Source organism: Molossus molossus, unplaced genomic scaffold (genome assembly GCF_014108415.1).
Source record: "Molossus molossus isolate mMolMol1 unplaced genomic scaffold, mMolMol1.p scaffold_m16_p_3, whole genome shotgun sequence".
Lineage (NCBI taxonomy): Eukaryota > Metazoa > Chordata > Mammalia > Chiroptera > Molossidae > Molossus > Molossus molossus.
This window is the reverse complement of record NW_023425366.1, coordinates 15,283,484-15,301,082: the sequence shown is the minus strand read 5'-3', so window position 1 is coordinate 15,301,082 and position 17,599 is coordinate 15,283,484. Positions and strand designations below refer to the sequence as shown.

Below are 17,599 nucleotides of genomic sequence, written 5' to 3'. Positions count from 1 at the left end.
CATGCTTATGGGCCTGGAGTCTAACGTTTTAATCATTTTGATTTGCTGACATTATTCCTCAACTTGAGTCCTTTGGTGTTTGATCCCACCCAACTGGAGTTTCTTTTCCAGGTTAACATGTTTGTTGAAGGGTTCCATGATGCCATTCTCCTCTACGTCCTGGCTTTGCATGAAGTACTCAGAGCTGGTTATAGCAAGAAGGATGGAGGGAAAATTATCCAGCAGACTTGGAACAGAACATTTGAAGGTAAGGATTCGGTCTGTAAGGTGACGACCCTTTGAAGCTCATCAAGCTGCTGCTTTGCTGGTTCTGTTTTTCTCTTCCAGCTGTGGGGCGGTGCCTTTCTCAGCTGTAAAGTAAGGATAGGCAGTCAAGATCAACCCAGCCCACAGGCTTGCTGTGAAAATTCAATGAGATAAAGCATGTGCAAGTTTTTTGAATGAGTCCCACTAAAATGGGAAGTTGCTTATCTCCTTCTGATTGTTGGGTAACAACTTCATGTCTCTTAAAACTAAATGAATCACCAGTCTCATTCACAACAAATAATCAGTTTATGAGGAGTTCTGTAGTCAGTTTTAAAAGGAAAAATTCCAGGTATACATTTCTCTGTTCATACCTGAGTGGTTTGAGATGATGCGCAGGTCCAGTGAGCCCTCTGCTTTTATTTTATTTTTTTAAATGGTGATTATTAGCTGTGGCTTTCTTAAGGACAGAAAAGTAAGTATAAGAACAACAACCAAAAAATGGCCCGTCATCTCTCTCATCACTCAAGCAAACCTCTGTTGACATTTAAAAATTATACAAGAATAAGACTATTCTTGGCTGGAAATTTTAAACAGTACAAGAATGTACAAAATGAAAAGTGGAAGTTTTCCTCCCCACCCTAGTTCCCTCTTCCCAATGTGATCACTATGAACAGTTCCCCATGATTAGGTCTAAAAATATTTTGTGTCTTCTGCCAGCATATACGCATTTGAATTATATCTTATCTTAAAAAATTTATTCAATGGAGCCATACCATGAATGCCATTCTTCATCATAGCTTTTTTTACTTGCATGTCAAGCATTTTCCATATGAGCACTCATGGGTGCAGCACATTTTCAACAATAGTTCCATAGTTTTCCACCATTTGGCTGTACAAGAACTTCTCTAACCAATTTCCTAGTGATGGACACTTTATAGTTGTTTATAGTGTTTGCTGTTAAGCATCTTCCGTGTCTTGATGAATTTTTGTGAGTACATGGAACAGAGATATTCCTAGTTGTGAGATATCTGGGTCCAAAAGTATGTTGGTGACTTTTAAAGTACGTTAGATATTGCCAAAGATCTTCCAGAGAGATCTACTAGCCTCTGTTCTTGCCAACAGTATATAGAGCACTGGTTTCCTCTGACCTCAACAGCACTCAAAAAAAATTAACATGAGCCCTGCAGATATCAACTTTTCATTCATTCATTCATTCATTCATTCATTCATCAAATAGTCTTGAGCACCTACCTACTGTGTTCCAGGCACTGTTCAAGGTGCTGAGGATTTAGCAGTGAACTAAAGACATTCCCTGCAATCATATGAGCTTCCGTGGTAGTTGGAGGTGGGGAGGGGTGCTGGTGATAAACAAATAAATACACCATTTCAGGGGCTATAAAATATAGCAGGATTGGGAGATAGAAAGTGTTGGATGGGACTGCTAATTTAAATAGAGTGATCAGGAGACAGTCTCTCCGATAAGTGGCAGTTGAGTAGAGACCTGAAGGAGTGAAAGAAATCATGTTTAGGAGAGAACATTCCAGAGGGAGCAGCAAATGCAGAGACCTTGACTATATCTGGTGGGAGAGTCCTGAGCGCCCCCGGACGAGCGAGGAGGCGAAGCAGAGCTCATGGGAGGCAGTGTGATAAGAGCTCAAGTCAGGGAGATAGTGGGGGCTAGATCCCATGGACCTGGGGACTGTACCAAGGACTTTATGAAATGAAATAGAAAGTCACCAGAGGGTTTGAGGGACATGTTCTATCTTGAGTCTCTAAAGGGGGTCCTTATGGGGACAATGTGGAAAATAAACTGTAGTATGCCAATGGGTATCACATGAGAACCACTGACAGAGTACAGACCACTGGACCAGGAGACCTGTATCCCAGCCACTGACCCCACCTTCAGTCCCTTGGGTTTCCCTCATCACCTGCATGGTGGGGGTTGGGCTAGTTGATGACTGCCAAGGGTCCTTTCACTTCTGTATCATGCTAACTCTTTGAATCCTTTAGTGCATTGGGGTTATGCCTCTATTTATTTGCAATCCAACTAATGAAATTTTCAATAATGGGAACAAGTACTTCCAAGTCTGGATTTGAGGCATACTTTTTTTTTTTTTTTCCAGTTGGCACTCCTACCCACTCTGCTGTCTCGTTCTGTTCTCAGTTAGTAGAAGAGGTAGGGCAATACCGAGGGGTCACGTTCCATCCAGAATTGTCTGGGCCGTAGCTGTAGTGACAACGGGTAGATTTCATTTCTCCTTGGCGGTTTTTGTAGATGCCACATCTTATTCAAAACGAGAGTGACACCTGCGTAACTTTGAACAGATTATGGTACGTGAACAAACAAGCCTCCAGGGTTGTCTTGCTCAACCTCTGATTGCTTCAGCCGGGGAGCTGGAGTCAAGTAGGATAATTCAGGGGGCATATTAGGACAGAGTCAAATTTTCCAGAAATTGTGCCCAATACACTGAGCAATGGGTGTGTGTGGACACAGTCTTGGTAGGCCACATGCTGTTCCTAGCTATTCCTCACTGTGTGGTGTGGTCATTTGTTCTTGGTCTTCTGAGGGAGGTTGTTAAGGGAAGGGTAGGTGCCCACAGTGGCTGGAACTCAGTTTTGTTTAGAGAGCATGGACTAAATTTCCCCATAGGCTGTCTTAATCTTCCATTCTCTTTTCAAATCCTCACCTGAGGATATTTTTCCATTGATCTTCAGACAAAGTGGGAGGGAGGGAAGGAGAGAGAGAGAGCAAAAGAGAGAGAAACATCGATGTGAGAGAGACATATAGATTGGTTGCCCCTCTCACGACCCCACCCAGGGCCAGGGACTGAACCATAACCAAGGTACATGCCCTTGACCGGAATCGAACCCACAACTCTTTGGTCCTCAGGCCGATCCTCTAACCACTGAGCCAAACTAGCCAGGGCTGGATCTTCCGTTCCAAGACCAGGTCCACACAGGCAATAGGAAATGAGTTATAAAACAATCAACTGTATGCTTCAGCTTAGACTCAGAATCTCATTTGTCCAAATGTGAAGACAATTGAAGCCAAGGTAAATTTCCATTCTATTTGCTAAACAACGATCAAGCTGAGGGCAGCCCCCAAAAGAACTCTAAGAAAAACGCTAACCTTTCTAAAATTAAAAACAATTTTAATTTTAATGGTCACCATAAGTGACCATTAAGTTCTCAAGGGAAAAATACTCTGGATGTTATTCGACAAATTTAGATTTTATTACCGAGAAACCTATGACCAGGTCTCAGCATGGCCTGGGAAGAAGCTGAATTTCCTCCCTGTGTGAGAGGTCAGAGCGACAAGGTAAATAGGACTGTGGCTCAAACCTGGAGATCCACTACAGGTCAACAGGAACGAGGGTGGAGTCTCACTGCTTATGTGCAGGAAAATTCTGTCAGCCTGGCCGTCGCACCTTATGTGCAACACTCTCAGGTGAAGTCTCACTTGCTAATCGGCCACCCCGAGGGTTCTCACCTCATTTCTTGGCAGAATTGTAATAGCTCAAAGTGTAATGAGGTCTTGGATTACTAGGGCCACCTTGTCTTGTAAAATACTCTGAAAAACACAGAACTCACCATCAAAACCCTTCTGGACAGAATAAAAAAAGGTTTTGGATAACCAGTACGTTTGGCGATGAATATGTTTTTTAAAAGTGGCATCACTTAAAAGTTGTATAGGCTGTCAAGGATAAACAGGTTTGGGGCTAGGTGTATCCTTTGTAACCAGTCTATATTAAGAAGACAAAACATCCGGATGAATGGTAGCTCCATTTTGTTTCTGGCAAAGTAGACCAAAGTCTGGAAAAATCGGCGGGCCTTCAAACCACAGCCCAAGGACAGTAAACCCAAATACTGGCCCTCTCCAAACCACACTCAAGGATGGAACTTTCCCCTGGGATCCCTTTTCCCAGACATTCATTTCACTTCCGGAGAGAACCAGATCAATGGAAACTCCAATTAAGAATTACCCTGAACTCTACTACAGTTTGAAATGAAAGGAAACAAATAGACTTAGAATGTAGCTGACATCTGCACTCTGTTATTCGGTTAATGAAAATTACAATATCGACATTTAATGTCAACTAATGATACACATTTGCTTTTGCTGACTAGCTGCTGTAAGCCACCATTGCTAGCCAAAGCGAGTAAGTCGTTTGTGTGGGCACTCGGGCCCCTCGGTTCCAGCCATTCTCCTTGCTCCCTTCCATGCATGTGGACCATCTCCCAGAAACCTCATGGCCACTCTGCTTCCTTCTGGCTTCTGTGCCTTTGTACATACGAACAAAGTTAGCCTTTCTGCTTCAAACACTCCCACTCTCCGATGGCGTCTGATCCAAACCGCAGACTTCATCAGGGCTCCTGTGACAGGCCTGCTTTCTCCCCGAGTCCTCCCGAGGGCGTGAGCACCGCCATGCCCTGGTCCAGATTTCAGGCATAGCGACAGCGGGGATAACGCCAGGAGACAACCACTTCTCTCAACCCTGCGTGGAAGGGGCTCTACCTGTTTCATTTTCTCAGCAGCCTCTTGGCAGGGAGGTGCCATTATGACTCTCATAGTGTTGGAGACTGAGGCTCAGAGGGCAAAGTCCTTGCTCGAGGTCACAGAAGTGGTAAATGTGAAAGCTGGGATTCAGCCCTTCAGATTCCACCACCACCAAGCGAAATCCCCCGTCATGGCTGCCCCCCTTCTGAGCTGAGAATATGTCCAGTTCACCTTGGCCACAGCAGCATTAGAGTCAACACTAATAATCACCTAGAAAACATGTGGATAAACAATAAATGATGTATTGTGTCTATATGAGATAATGAATACTAACTAGACTTATGGTGGTAATCATTTCATAATATATGTAAATCAAAACTTTATGCTGTACACTTGAAGGTCAAACAGTGGCATATGTCAATTATATCTTGATAAAACTAGGAAAAACTGCCCCCAGACAGAAACAAAACAATGAGCAAACACAGTGGGATGAAGAATAGCTCTGTGAGCCCTGAGGCAGGCCCTCTGCCCGCCTGTGCACCTAAGGAGCCCAGAGCGAGGCACGTGCAGAGTCCTGGGCCTGCAACGGGCTTCCTCTCATAATGTTCGTCTAGTGATGACGTGGACCCATGACAAGTCTAGGAATGAACCCCCTCTGCTTGTCCCTTGCGCAGTTTGTGTTTGGTTTAAATGGGTAGAAAGCTCTGGGATAAGGGTGTTGCTTTCAGGATTCGCCTTAATCTTCTTCTTCCCTTTTTTTTTTTTTAAAACATATTTCTCAAAGAAGGTCATTTATTTCTTTTTCTTTTCATTTTTAACTGGAGAAATGTTAAGAATTTAGGAATGCAGACACAGATGAAATTACAATGTCTTCCCAAAGGCCAACAAAAGCGCTCCGCGTCTGATGAGATTCCCTGTGGCATGAGTTTGTTTAAAAAATCCTGTCAACCCGTTTTCTCGTTTTCGTTGGCCAACTGCCGTATTTGAAGTAACTAACGTGGGGCTCTGCTCCTGCCGTCCTCTAGGCATCGCCGGACAGGTGTCCATAGACACCAACGGAGACCGCTACGGGGACTTCTCCGTGATTGCCATGACTGACGCGGACGCAGGCACCCAGGAGGTGAGTGAGCTCCCCAGGCTCCTGCTTGTCAACACTCCGAGGAGTGCGTCTGTCCTGGTGTCCGGGCAGCGGTCCCCACGGCAGCCTCCAAATGCAAACGAGCCCAGCACCCGGGATTTTCCACGTAGCGGGGACTCACTTCGGTTGAGGGCCTCAGGGAAGGTTTCAGGAAAGGGTCCCGTGTTTATCCCAAGTGCAGAAATCCTACCTTTCAAGTGGCCACGAGTCCCCCCTCTGTCCTAAGATGCAGGATCATTACCGAGAGAAGTGAAGTGACACTGCTTATTTTTTCCCTTAAAATTGGAATTTGCTCCGGTGGGGGTTACAAGCTGCATATGCATTCATACTTCAGCAGGTGGTGGGGTTTCAGGCAGCAGCGTGACGAGGGAAGAGTGTTCTGGATGCAAAGACTTGTCTCTGACACTCATGGGGTCTGAGCTCCCTGCCTCGGCTCCTGGGCTGTTCCGTGGAAACCCTGTTATCTTTCTCCATCTCATACGACTATTGTGAGCACCAGATGAAATGAAACCTAGTGAAGTACTATACCAACTTTAACGGATAAGTCCATAAATCAAGATGACACAAATATGCAGGGTTGCAGGTCACATATGCTACACGGACCGGTCTGGGCCTCTGGACATTCTAGCCTCTCCTCTGTAAGCGATGGGCAGTCGTTGTCCATCCTAGGGTCGTGGTGAGGGTTAGGAGTGCAAGTGTGTAAAGATGTGTGCATTCTCAGTACATGCCAGTGAGTGATATATTTCAGCGATTATCCGGAATTCTTTTCACGGTGACAGGAAGTGGCCTGTGAGAACTCACTGCGCCTCCTTCAAGACAGAAGGCAGGGGGTGTCACAGGCCACCCGGAGCATGTTGGTGCCCAGGCAAAAGAGAAACAGATCCCAAAAGCCAGGTGGGAGCTGCTGCTAGATCAGGGTTCGGGTAGCTGATGAAACAGTCATTTAAACCTGAAACTGAAAGAGAACCTTGGACTGAGCACGGAAGAATACTGATTTTTCAGGAACTGGAGGAACCAAATGAGAAAGAGTTCCGCCTGGAAATGGGGGAGCAAATAGGTCAGTTCATCAGCCAGGAGACTGTAATCCCCGCAGTCAGGATGGGGAACAGCCCTCCTACCAGCGCAGGCTGAGGCAGGAAGTCCCTGAACATACTCTTCCTTCAGCGTTTTAATTACACGCGGAGCTGACCGCGTGGCGGGAGGCCATGCACCTGTGATACCTTCACCCGAGGGCCGGGCGCACCCTGATCTCCCTCACACAGCCCCGAAAGGACCGTGGGCCGTGTGAATGGCTGACCACACGGGCTGCTGGGTGGAGCAGAAGCCTCGTACCAGCGAGGGAAAAGCCGTGAATCCCGGGGTTATTGTTTTCTGTGTAACCAGCCCCTTTTCTCGCCTGGAGGAGCCACAGTTCTCCCTAAGTGATGCTCACGGGAGCCTGTACAACCTGCCTTACCAAGTCCTCCGAGACACACCGGTACAGTCAGAGGGCACCACAGGGGAGCCCGCCCGAACCTCCTTCGGAAACAGGTCACTTTGACCTCTCAGCCTGTATGTTTGCTTTTTGCCTTTATATAGGTTATTGGCGATTACTTTGGAAAAGAAGGTCGTTTTGAAATGCGGCCCAACGTCAAATACCCGTGGGGGCCTTTAAAGCTGAGAATCGATGAAACCAGAATGGTGGAGCACACAAGCAGCCCTCCTTGCAAATCATGTAAGTTCAGAGCCTTAATTCGCTGAGTTTCCTCATCAAGGCTGACCGCACAGTGTGAGTTGGAAAGATGTTTCCCAGGACCTCATGTTCTGTGTGTCCTTCTTCTGATGGGGTAAAACCCACGGAACAAGCCACAAACTGGTGTCCCGTCTTCATCAGAAGCTTCTAGGTCTTTCTTCTCATCCATCCTTTTCCAAACTGGCAAAAGGCTTCTCCCTACTTTTACATCTTTTACTATAATCTTACAATAAGCAAACTTTGAAAATCACAATGAGACTTGCTGCGAGAGGCGAATAAGGGAATGACACACCCTCTCAGAGAAAGTCCGAATGTCAAGTAGTAGCTGTCACCCACTTGTTCATCTTGTAGCAGGTCTCATTGTGATTTTCACAGTCTGTAGCTTCCTCCGACCCCTCAGAACCAAACAGATGATGTCTCTTAAACACCTACAAATGTACAGACTGGCTAATGAGTGTCAACTCTGTTATTTATGAACAGCCTTGTCACAAATACAGAAGCAAGTGGATGTTGTTATAAGGAGCTTACGCATAGGAAAATTGTTGGAAATCGTTGCTTTGGAAAGACCCGTTTTTATACGCTAGCGAGGGAGAACGAAGCTAATATCAGTCTTTTATGCTGATATTAATATATGCGTGCACACTGCTTTGGGGAAAGAGCCTTCAACCGGTGGGGTATTTATGTGTGTGCTATAATTACAGGAGGGAGTAAGGCAGAGTAAAGAACACTGTTTCTGGAGTTATTTGGCCTAAATTTGAAGCCCCACCCTTGTCACTTTGTGACCCCAAGGGCCTTCCTGAACTTCTTTCAGCCTCAGTTTTCCCACATGTAAAATGAAGGGACTCTACCCAGCTCTCAGGACTATTTTGAGAGTTAAATAAGATGATACATTGAAGGCTGTGCCCTGAACTCTTTATAGACAAGACAGCGATTCATCATTTTTACAAAATAACTGGGACACCACTGAACTCGATTGTTTAGAAATGTTACATTTTCACAAAGCTATACAGGACATTTTGATATGCAACTCTGGCCTTGGTGAGAAAACATCTAAAAACAGAACAGGAACCCAATGAATTTGTCATCAAGTTTTCCAGCACTTTGATGCGCCCCCCACCGTCTGTGAAAGTAAGACGTGCGGGTCAGTGCCACATCCCTTCCAGTTGTCCTCTGACTATACACCCGAACAACTGTGGACAGATCTGAAACCTCTGTTTCTGTTTTCCTCAGGCCCCCTTGAACCGGCTTTATTCCCACTGTGCTCACTGACTTGTAGCAGTGTGATTGCTCGTCTAGTATTTTCTTAAACGCATCTTAGGAAAAAATGCAGGATCCCCTAGAAATCTTAAAAAGCAGGGAAAATGTGCCTCAAGTGGAACACTGAGAAACACCTTCCAATGGATGAAACCTTTCAATGCATGAAAAGTTAGGATGAGGCATTTCTAACTAGCCGTTTCTCAAAAGGAACTCTGGTGATCTATGTTTTTTCTTCTCAAGCAGGTGGCCTAGAAGAATCAGCGGTGACAGGAATTGTTGTGGGCGCCTTACTAGGAGCTGGCTTGCTAATGGCTTTCTACTTTTTCAGGTTAGGACTTCATTATAGGTTTTAAAAATCTACTCTGCTTTATTATGGCCTTTGTCCCTTGCCTTTGCATGATCCTTCTGTGACTTGCCCATATCTTGCTCTTACTCCAAAAGCATGGCGATTAGAAGAACAAAGCCATCTTTTGGTGGGACCCCTGGTTTGGTGGTTGGTCAGTGGGCTAGCACGCTAGGGAGAGGCGCGGGAGTTTCTATTGCATTTCCTGTGGGCCACAGAGCTGCTACTACCCTTTGGTGACAAATATTCTGACCCGAATTCCTATCACCCACTAAATGTGTAAGTGGAGAAGGAATCTGGACAAAGGGGAAATAGGTTACCTCATTCTCAGGCTTTCTCCAGTTCAGAAATAGGTGCCTGAGTTCACCTTCTGAAGAAGGGGCGGTCGCTTCGAGCAGTCCGTGTGAGCAGTCCGTGCTCTCCGGCCGGGCTGTGCTCCATATTTGGAGAACCCACGCACTTAGTTACCACTGTGGTTAAGCCCTAAGGCTTGAAACATTGTAATATTTCCCTGTGTCCAGGATACCGACAGTTTCACACCAGGAGGGCGGTCCATTCCTTTGTGATCTTTGGTGGTTGAGTTTGTGGCTCATTCTTAAGTCATTAGACCACACTTGATTCATTTCTGCGTGGAAATGTAATTCTGGGTGTATGTGCCTCTTTGTGGGAACAATTGTATTCCTGTTCCTTTGGTCACAGTACATGTAATCTGATCCTTATCTAGGGCATATCTCGGGAGTTGGGGAGAGCTTCTGTGGCAGAATAGACAAGAATGCACCCACCAGGCGCCCAGGGAAGAAGGGGGAGGCTTGTTCTATGGCATTTGGGAAAGCAGGCCAATTTTCCTCCTTGAATAGGGGCACAGCGCCTTGGGGTATGCTACTTTAATCTCTGACCAGGGTTTCATATTCTGTCACTTCTCATTTATCAGCCCAAACCCAGATGTCCCCTGAGGGCATTCTTTGTAAGAGAAACCATAGTATTTTGCAGCCAAGTGAGGTTTTATTACTACATTCACTTTCCCTTTACCCAGGAAGAAATACAGAATAACCATTGAGAGACGAAACCAGCAAGAAGAAAGTAACGTTGGAAAACATCGGGAGTTGCGGGAAGATTCCATCAGATCCCATTTTTCGGTGGCTTAAAAGGAAGGCCTTTCTTTCGGCCTGAGATTCCTTGAGGAGATTGATGGGATAAAAGACATGAATGGAACAGAAGGGGTGCTCTTGAAGAACTCACTCTTTTAAGCATTTAGTCATTTCATTGTAAAATTTCTTTAGAAGCTCAGGAACTATTATTAATCATCATATGCCTTCCAGCCTTTCATCTCATGACAAATATCAGAATACAATGTCACTCTGTTAATCATTCACACTGTTTCAAGGGCATATGATTCGATTTATGTTTTGAGAATTGGATGTCTCCCTATCTTGATGGCTTTTGGGGGCATGTCACACAAGGCTATAAAATGTGGTTTTCTTAAATGAAATGTTTTATAGCGAGAATAAAATCATTTTTACAAGTAGAATATTCTTAGAAGGAATTTGACACCCGGGAAGAGGAGCACGTAAGAAACATCTCAAGGTTGGAAATACGCCGCTCCTTTGTCTGGTGCCGGCCAGCCGAGGAGGAGAGGACAGCCCCGCGCTGCGCGTACATCCAGGCCCTGGCTTCCTACCTGGAGAAAGGATCCCTGTCTCCTCCTGTGTCTCCTCCTGTGTCTCGTAAAAGCTGCTCTGGACAGTTGTAACTGTTACCGAGATAAGAAGATTTATGCAAGAAAAGCAAAGCTAAAATGTTTCATTTTTTTTAAAATGTAAAAAAAAGGCCTATTTCACACTAACATTTTATTTTTAAGTATTTTAATCTTATATTTTGCTATTAGAAAATGTGTCTATTTTTTCATTTTGAAGATTAAATTTCACGTATATTTGAAAAGCATGGGTAAAGTGTACAGCAAAGTGACAGTGCCGGAAGATGCTTCTCTGTTTCTCTCTGTCACCCTCTTCCCCGGGCCACACCCCAGTGCCCACGGCTGCTTTAATTACAGAGACCTAGAGATGCATTCAGATCACAGGCTCTGCACGAGTACATTAATTCACCTGCTTTAAATGCAAGTTGTTTTGGGGACAGATCCCTTCCAATTCTGGCCAAGGGATGAGTTTCAGAATCAAGGGTGAAATTTACTCGAATTAAGTAGGATTTGATAAGGGGCGGCAGCTTTTTTTCCTCAAGAAGAACTTCATGGGAGAGTTGGAATTTGACATAGAAATGATAAATTAAAATGTCATACATGACATTTTACCAAAATCCACAGTGATGATTTGGGGTAAGAGGGGGAATGTTAAGTAGTTACTATATTCCCTTTCAGTTAATTCCATAGAGTTTGTAGTTATCCTCTAATAACCCATATAACAGTGGGTGGGGACAGAAGGAATTTGGACAAAGTTGAACAAGTATTTACTGAAATCTACTCTTTACCCAGTACTCTGTACACAGGTTTAAGTTCAGGCTGTCACTTTGATTTATGGGTCGTGGAGAAATGGATGGTGAGGGAGGAACAGGACATTCCTGGATCAGCACAGCATCTTGTAATTATGTCACTTGGTCATTGATAACATTTTGAGCATCTGGAAATGAGTTTTAGACATTATCTTAATATCTATAAAAGACCGTGTGTAGGGAGGTAACTAGTGGAGTTTGAGCAGTCCCTCGCAGTGGTGGAGGTCACAGTTCGCACAGGTAGCTGCAGGGGCAGGTGAGTGAGAGCTGTCTTGGAAGCTGGCCTGAGCTTGCTTCCGAGAGGAGTCGGCCCGTCTCTCCTCCTTCAGCTGGTCAAAGTAAACAGATTCTTTCTGGCTGAGGCACATTTGCCCTTAGGGTTTAAAAACCGTATGCAGGCAGCTGGAGAACACGATAAAAGAATTAAAGATGACCAACGGAAACAACTAGGTTGTAGTTCTCCATGTTGGGTGCAGTGGAAAAAGTACTGAATTCAAAAAATATGGAAGAGGAAGGCAAGAAAGGCAAGCTCTAGAAATTCCAACGTAGGAAGAGAGTTTGGGAAGTCAAGTCCCGAGAAGCAAAGCGTCGAACAGCTCAGGACTCCTCAAAGTGGAAAGAGAATGGAAGGTTTGCCTCCATTTTATTTTTATGAATCGAGAACTTTCCTTCTAATTTTTATTTTTCAGTGATCTTTTTCATATATTTTATGAAAATATAGTGTGTTTGTAAAAATTTTTTAAAATTTCGAGCCTATGTACTTATTTCAGGGGCAAAACACTCTACCTGGTTGTAGTCTTTGGGTATAAACATTCCCAACCTTTCTATAATCTACATAGGAGCCCATTAACTCTAATGTTTTTAAAGCAAATATATTGTCTTTCCACTTTAGGTAGAGAAATAGTTCTAAACTTAGTATTATTATATCCCCAGATAAAATTGTAAAAATAAGTGAGAATTTAGTCTTTTAAAAATGGCAGAACAAATCATGAGGTTTCTCGTATGTAAATACTATTCTCTTTCAATCTTAAAGCAGTTCCAGGGTTCTTAAGATTGATGGCTTATGTCTGTTGTCTATTCTTTCTTCCTTGAAATCATCATATGAGTCACCAAAACTCTCTTAGGTTTTGAAAACTCTATTCAGTTGGAGACCTTTGCTAAAAGTGTAGGTGTTTGGCCTGAGGTCACCCTGGGTTCAGACCTGTGGAGATTATAATTTCGGAGTTTAGTTCCTAACTGCTAAGCAACATCTTTGACAACTAGTCATTTATATTCCGCCAGTAGCCACATATCACACATAAAATAAATAAGGTTCTAGCTGTTCAATCATTGTATACACTTTTACCCTGAAGTCCAGGGAGTTCAGGTTTAAAAAGAGATCCATGTCAGCTGGCCAAACCTCAGCGGGCATTGATACTGGTCCAAATATACGATGCTTTTCGTATATATTCTTGGAGCCGGAAATAAGAATAGGTTTTATGCTCATCATTGCCACTTTCTCAGATTTTTTCCCCCTCAGAAATAAAAGCCTTCTCCAGATAGTCACTCTACCCAGAAAACACTTTCTGTATAGAGTGCATATCTTCCCCCAGACTGACCACAGGTTCCACGAGGAAGCCCCTGTACACACTGCATTTTTCGGAAGAACCAGTAGCGTGTCCTTTCCTGAACCGTAGACATGGTTCCGCAAGCTTCAGAACAGTTCTTGATATTTCAGAAGCAATGCTTAATGGAGGGAGGGGAGACATGGCTGGAAATAAATTCCTGAAATTCAAAGACTCTATGTCCAGACACCACGCCCTATTTATAGAGTTCTAGGGTCACACACTTCTTCAAGCACAGTGCCCCCTTCCCCCCACTTCCCCACTTTCCTTCTGGCTGCCGCTGACTTTGCGAGGGCAAAGTGCCCACCTGATGGCCGCTGGGCAGCTCTTGTACGGTGGCAGGAATTCAGCAAGTGGGTTCCAGAGGCATCTCCTTCTTGTGAGTGAGTGAGCGAGTCTGCAGTAGCTATTTGTGGAAGTCTCTTTAGGAGCATGGATAGATATTACGCCACCCTTATTAAGGGAGTGTCTATAAACTGAAAGGCACGTGTACCTATGTTTCTTGAGACACAAAGAACTTAGATGCTGAGTGGGTGCATTCGTAACACCAAACACCAACCACAATTCGGCTCCTGGATCCGCGTTCCACGGGTTTGTTTAGTTGTAGCCTGTGGTCCAGGGCTTCATGAGGAAGCTGATAATGGACTGAACGTCTTCCATGGAGAAAGTGAAGTTGCCTAAAAACATGACATGTGCTTTTGGGCAGTGTGGCAGAGGAGACAAGGAGATGGTGCTGTTCAGGAGATCTGTTTTTTTTCCAGTAGATCGTTGGAAGTACGGAACAACCAATAACAGTCCTTCTTCAACAGCCAGACTCAGCAAGAAGCTTGGGCCACACCCAACCTGAAGAATCAGGAGCTTGATTCTCCCAAAGGAACAGAAGAAGACATAGCAAGCTGCTATGTCTTTCCCGCCCTTCCTCCCCTACCCCCACGCACCATCCATCACGGCTCCAGAGATGCATCAGCGTCTTCTTGCCCATGCAGGCAGGAACTTGCAGTGGGACCTCCGCACTTCCTCAGAGGGGAAGAAGACAACACAGCGCTGGCTATGAGAATGTAGCTGGCTGGTGGTCGAACCCTTACGTTAACTTGACCACACACGCTCTTGGGCAGTTCAAGCCTGTGCGGCGCGTAGACTCCAGTAAGCCTGGCTTTGGCTTTCGGCATGTCAATCTCTCAAAGAGCTCTCGCAGGCGCACCCCACAGCTAGACTAGGATTAAAAGGACTTTCAAAAGGTGCAGGATTGGAGTTTGTTCAAATTTCTTATTAACCACTAATGTTAATTCACACCAAAGGCAAAGCAATTCTAAACCAGCTGATGTTGTTAATGTTCATGTCGTAAGCTACTTCAAACACAGGGGGAGGGTTTCAGTGGGAGCTGAGTCTCAGAAGTAAAAATCCATATGTTATACTAGCTCTTTGATGTAGCAGGTGTGGGATGATTTCTAGGGAGCGATCTAAACCAGCAGAATTAAGACTTAGCAAAAAATGCTGCATGCTCTGATTCACGTGTTTAAAGACCTAAATTTCTATGCAGCAAGGAATAAAGGGCCCATTCACCAAGGGTAAGTCACAACATAACCTACCAAATTGTTTTTTATTTGCAAGGAGAACAAAACTGTCATAGTCATCGGGCAGAGAAGGTTGAGGAAGGAAATTTTGGATTTTGAAGCAGGATGTCCTATTTATTATTCAATACCAAATCTGAACATGTCCAATGTGGTGTGTCTTACTACAAAATACCCATGAGGTGCCCTAGACAGTCTGGAGAGGCTGTGAGGTTGCAGAGCTTTTATCTGGGTCCTGAGAATCCGAGCTTTGTGCTCTGTGCGTGGTGGATAGGCGAAACCAGGAGGGCACGGTCTAGACCCTGTGGGGACGACCTCTGCAGCACTTGTCTACTGGGCTGTATTAGTCATTGTTAATTTAAATGCAGGACTACCAGACAATACAAACCTACCACGAGTCCGGTAGAAAAGTAAAAGCAAAAGCTGCATAAGCTACATACAGTTTATTATTCTAATGTGTAAGTAGAACTATCTGCATATAATGTGATTTAATTTATTTGTTGTGTTGTGTAGAAATGAGAATTAATGACTGTGGATATAACCCCTGTTTTGTATAATATATTTTATTGCTGGTGCAAACTGGTCATTTCAAGTACCTACTTCATTCGGTGTTTGGATATCAATGTGTATGTGTTCTTGTAAACGTTTCTATTCAGCAAGAATGCTACATGCTCACAGTATAACAATGTGTTCTCATTAAAAAAATACATCCCACAGAAAGTGTTTCCTGTTTGTCATTGAACCACCATACACTGCCCATCTCCATATTCTCTGAGCACTTTCTGTTCTCCTAGCAGGAGTTTAAGTAAAAGGTCAATTAGTGGATGTTAGGAACGTTATTGTTTGAGTGGTACCTATGAAAGAACTCAAAAATTTCTGCCCAGCAGAGGGAAATGTGCAGAAATAAGAAACTAATATTAAAATGAGGGGCAACCTTGAATTGGCAGGTAAGAAAAGAAATCTTCATGAATAATATCATCTTGAGTCTCTATACCTTGAGAACACCACACTCACACAGTTGGCCTCATGGACTCAGGATGTCCCCGACCCACTTTGATGAGGTCCTAAGTTAGTTTCCCACCCTGAAGGGCACCATACTAAGCAGACTCACCAGCTTCAAGCATCTCCAGTTGCCGCTGAGTGGTAAAAAGTTGCTTCACTCTCTGGCAAGTTACTCATGGTTTATTGTAAGCCCCAGAAACACATAGCACCGCCCACGGTCAGTGGGGTCTCCTGAGAACACAATAGCCACTCACAGTGGGTGCAGGCATTTGAGAAGGTTCCGCAGCAGGGTGCTGACTTGGGGGTTGGGTGGGGAGTGGGGAGTGGGCATGGGGCTCTGTAGGAATGAAGGGTGGGCCAGGAAACCTCCAGAAAGCACAGGATGTCTCAGTCCATTTGGGTTGCGACAAGAATGCCACAGACCAGGGTGATTCACAGCAGACATGTACTTCTCACGGTTCTGGAGGAGTTGCTTCCTGACTTGTAGATGCTGTGTCCTCACATGGCGTGTCGTGTGTGTGTGTGTGTGTGTGTGTGTAGGGTGGGGGGAGGAGAGATCCTAACAGAGCAGGGCCCGACCTTTATGACCTCATTTAACCTGAATTACTTCCGTAGAAGTCCTATCTCCAAATACAGCCACACTGGAGGTTTAGGCTTCAACATAAGAATTTTAGGGCAACACAAACATTTAGTCCGTAACACAGAGCATTCCCACTACTTTTCCTTATTGCCTTGGGGACCAGGGCTTCCTTGAATCTTTCCACCCCAAGTCTTACCTCCTTTTCCCTCCTGAACTTCTCCACACACACCCGACATCCCATGATGGGCCAAAGATGCCTCATGACTGTGGCTAGTGAGGTGTGTGTCCCTTGGAGGAGCCCTAGGGAGCTCCAAACACCATTGATTTCGGGCCCCACCCTAACCCTAAATCATGGGCTTCTGGGGTTGACTTAAATAGCAACTACTATTGGATTGGGAGAGGGACCAGTGTCTGTGTGTCTTTAAAAAAATAGCAATTTAATGACCCATCTATTAGCACCAAACTAGAACCAAGAAAAATAATTCCTTTTGCAGGCTTTGTGCATCCCTGCCCCTCACTGCATAAGGAGGACACGCTGGAGCCAGACTCCCCGGTTTACAGCCTGGCTCTGCCGCTTGCGGCTGTGCGACCAGGTGGCAATGGGGGTAATCATAGGCCCAGCCTCACCGGCTGCTGCGAGCACTTCAAACGCAGCCACAGTGAAGCAGTCAATGCAGTAATGGCTGTACCCTCCTGTTTCCCTGGAAAAGGAGACAGAACCCTCAGCTGACCACTTTTGAGAACTTTGAAGACAATCTGGCTTGATGACAAGCAGTCCTGCCCTTTTGGAGGAGGACGTGAGAGGCAATGAGGAGGAAGAGGTCCCTTTTCTGTACACTGTCCCCATTGCAAAGGGTCCGGACAAGGGCTCAGACGGGGACAGTATTGGCCATTTTGCTGCTGAAGCTCAGAGGGCCAGAGCAGGTTCATTCCAATCTGCTTTCTCTGGGAAGCGGAGGAGCCGCAGCCGGACCGGTGTCACGCCTGCTGCACACACCTGTCTCTGCCCCGGCTGAGAGGGACCTAAGAATTGCTCCCTGGACTTATCCCCTGGGAAAACGACGCTAGCAGCTGTGACCCTTCAGAGCTGCGCCTGCTCCCACAACATAAAGGACCCTCCCGTGTC

General features: G+C 45.2%; 1 protein-coding gene across 2 annotated transcripts in view; it reads left to right on the top strand.

Annotated features, from left to right (window-relative positions):
- The window catches only part of NPR3 (natriuretic peptide receptor 3), a 66,143-nt gene extending 55,098 nt beyond the window's left edge, over positions 1-11,045 (top strand). Inside the window, exons 4-8 of one of the 2 annotated variants that reach the window (XM_036279550.1) lie at positions 112-247; positions 5,770-5,864; positions 7,461-7,596; positions 9,115-9,199; positions 10,248-11,045. In XM_036279550.1, coding sequence (XP_036135443.1) covers positions 112-247; positions 5,770-5,864; positions 7,461-7,596; positions 9,115-9,199; positions 10,248-10,359 — 564 coding nt within the window. In that variant the 3' untranslated portion in view covers positions 10,360-11,045. Of the gene's footprint in view, positions 1-111; positions 248-5,769; positions 5,865-7,460; positions 7,597-9,111; positions 9,200-10,247 lie in introns of both variants that reach the window. The other variant, XM_036279549.1, reaches the window with a different exon arrangement.
- The last annotated feature ends 6,554 nt before the right edge of the window (positions 11,046-17,599 follow it).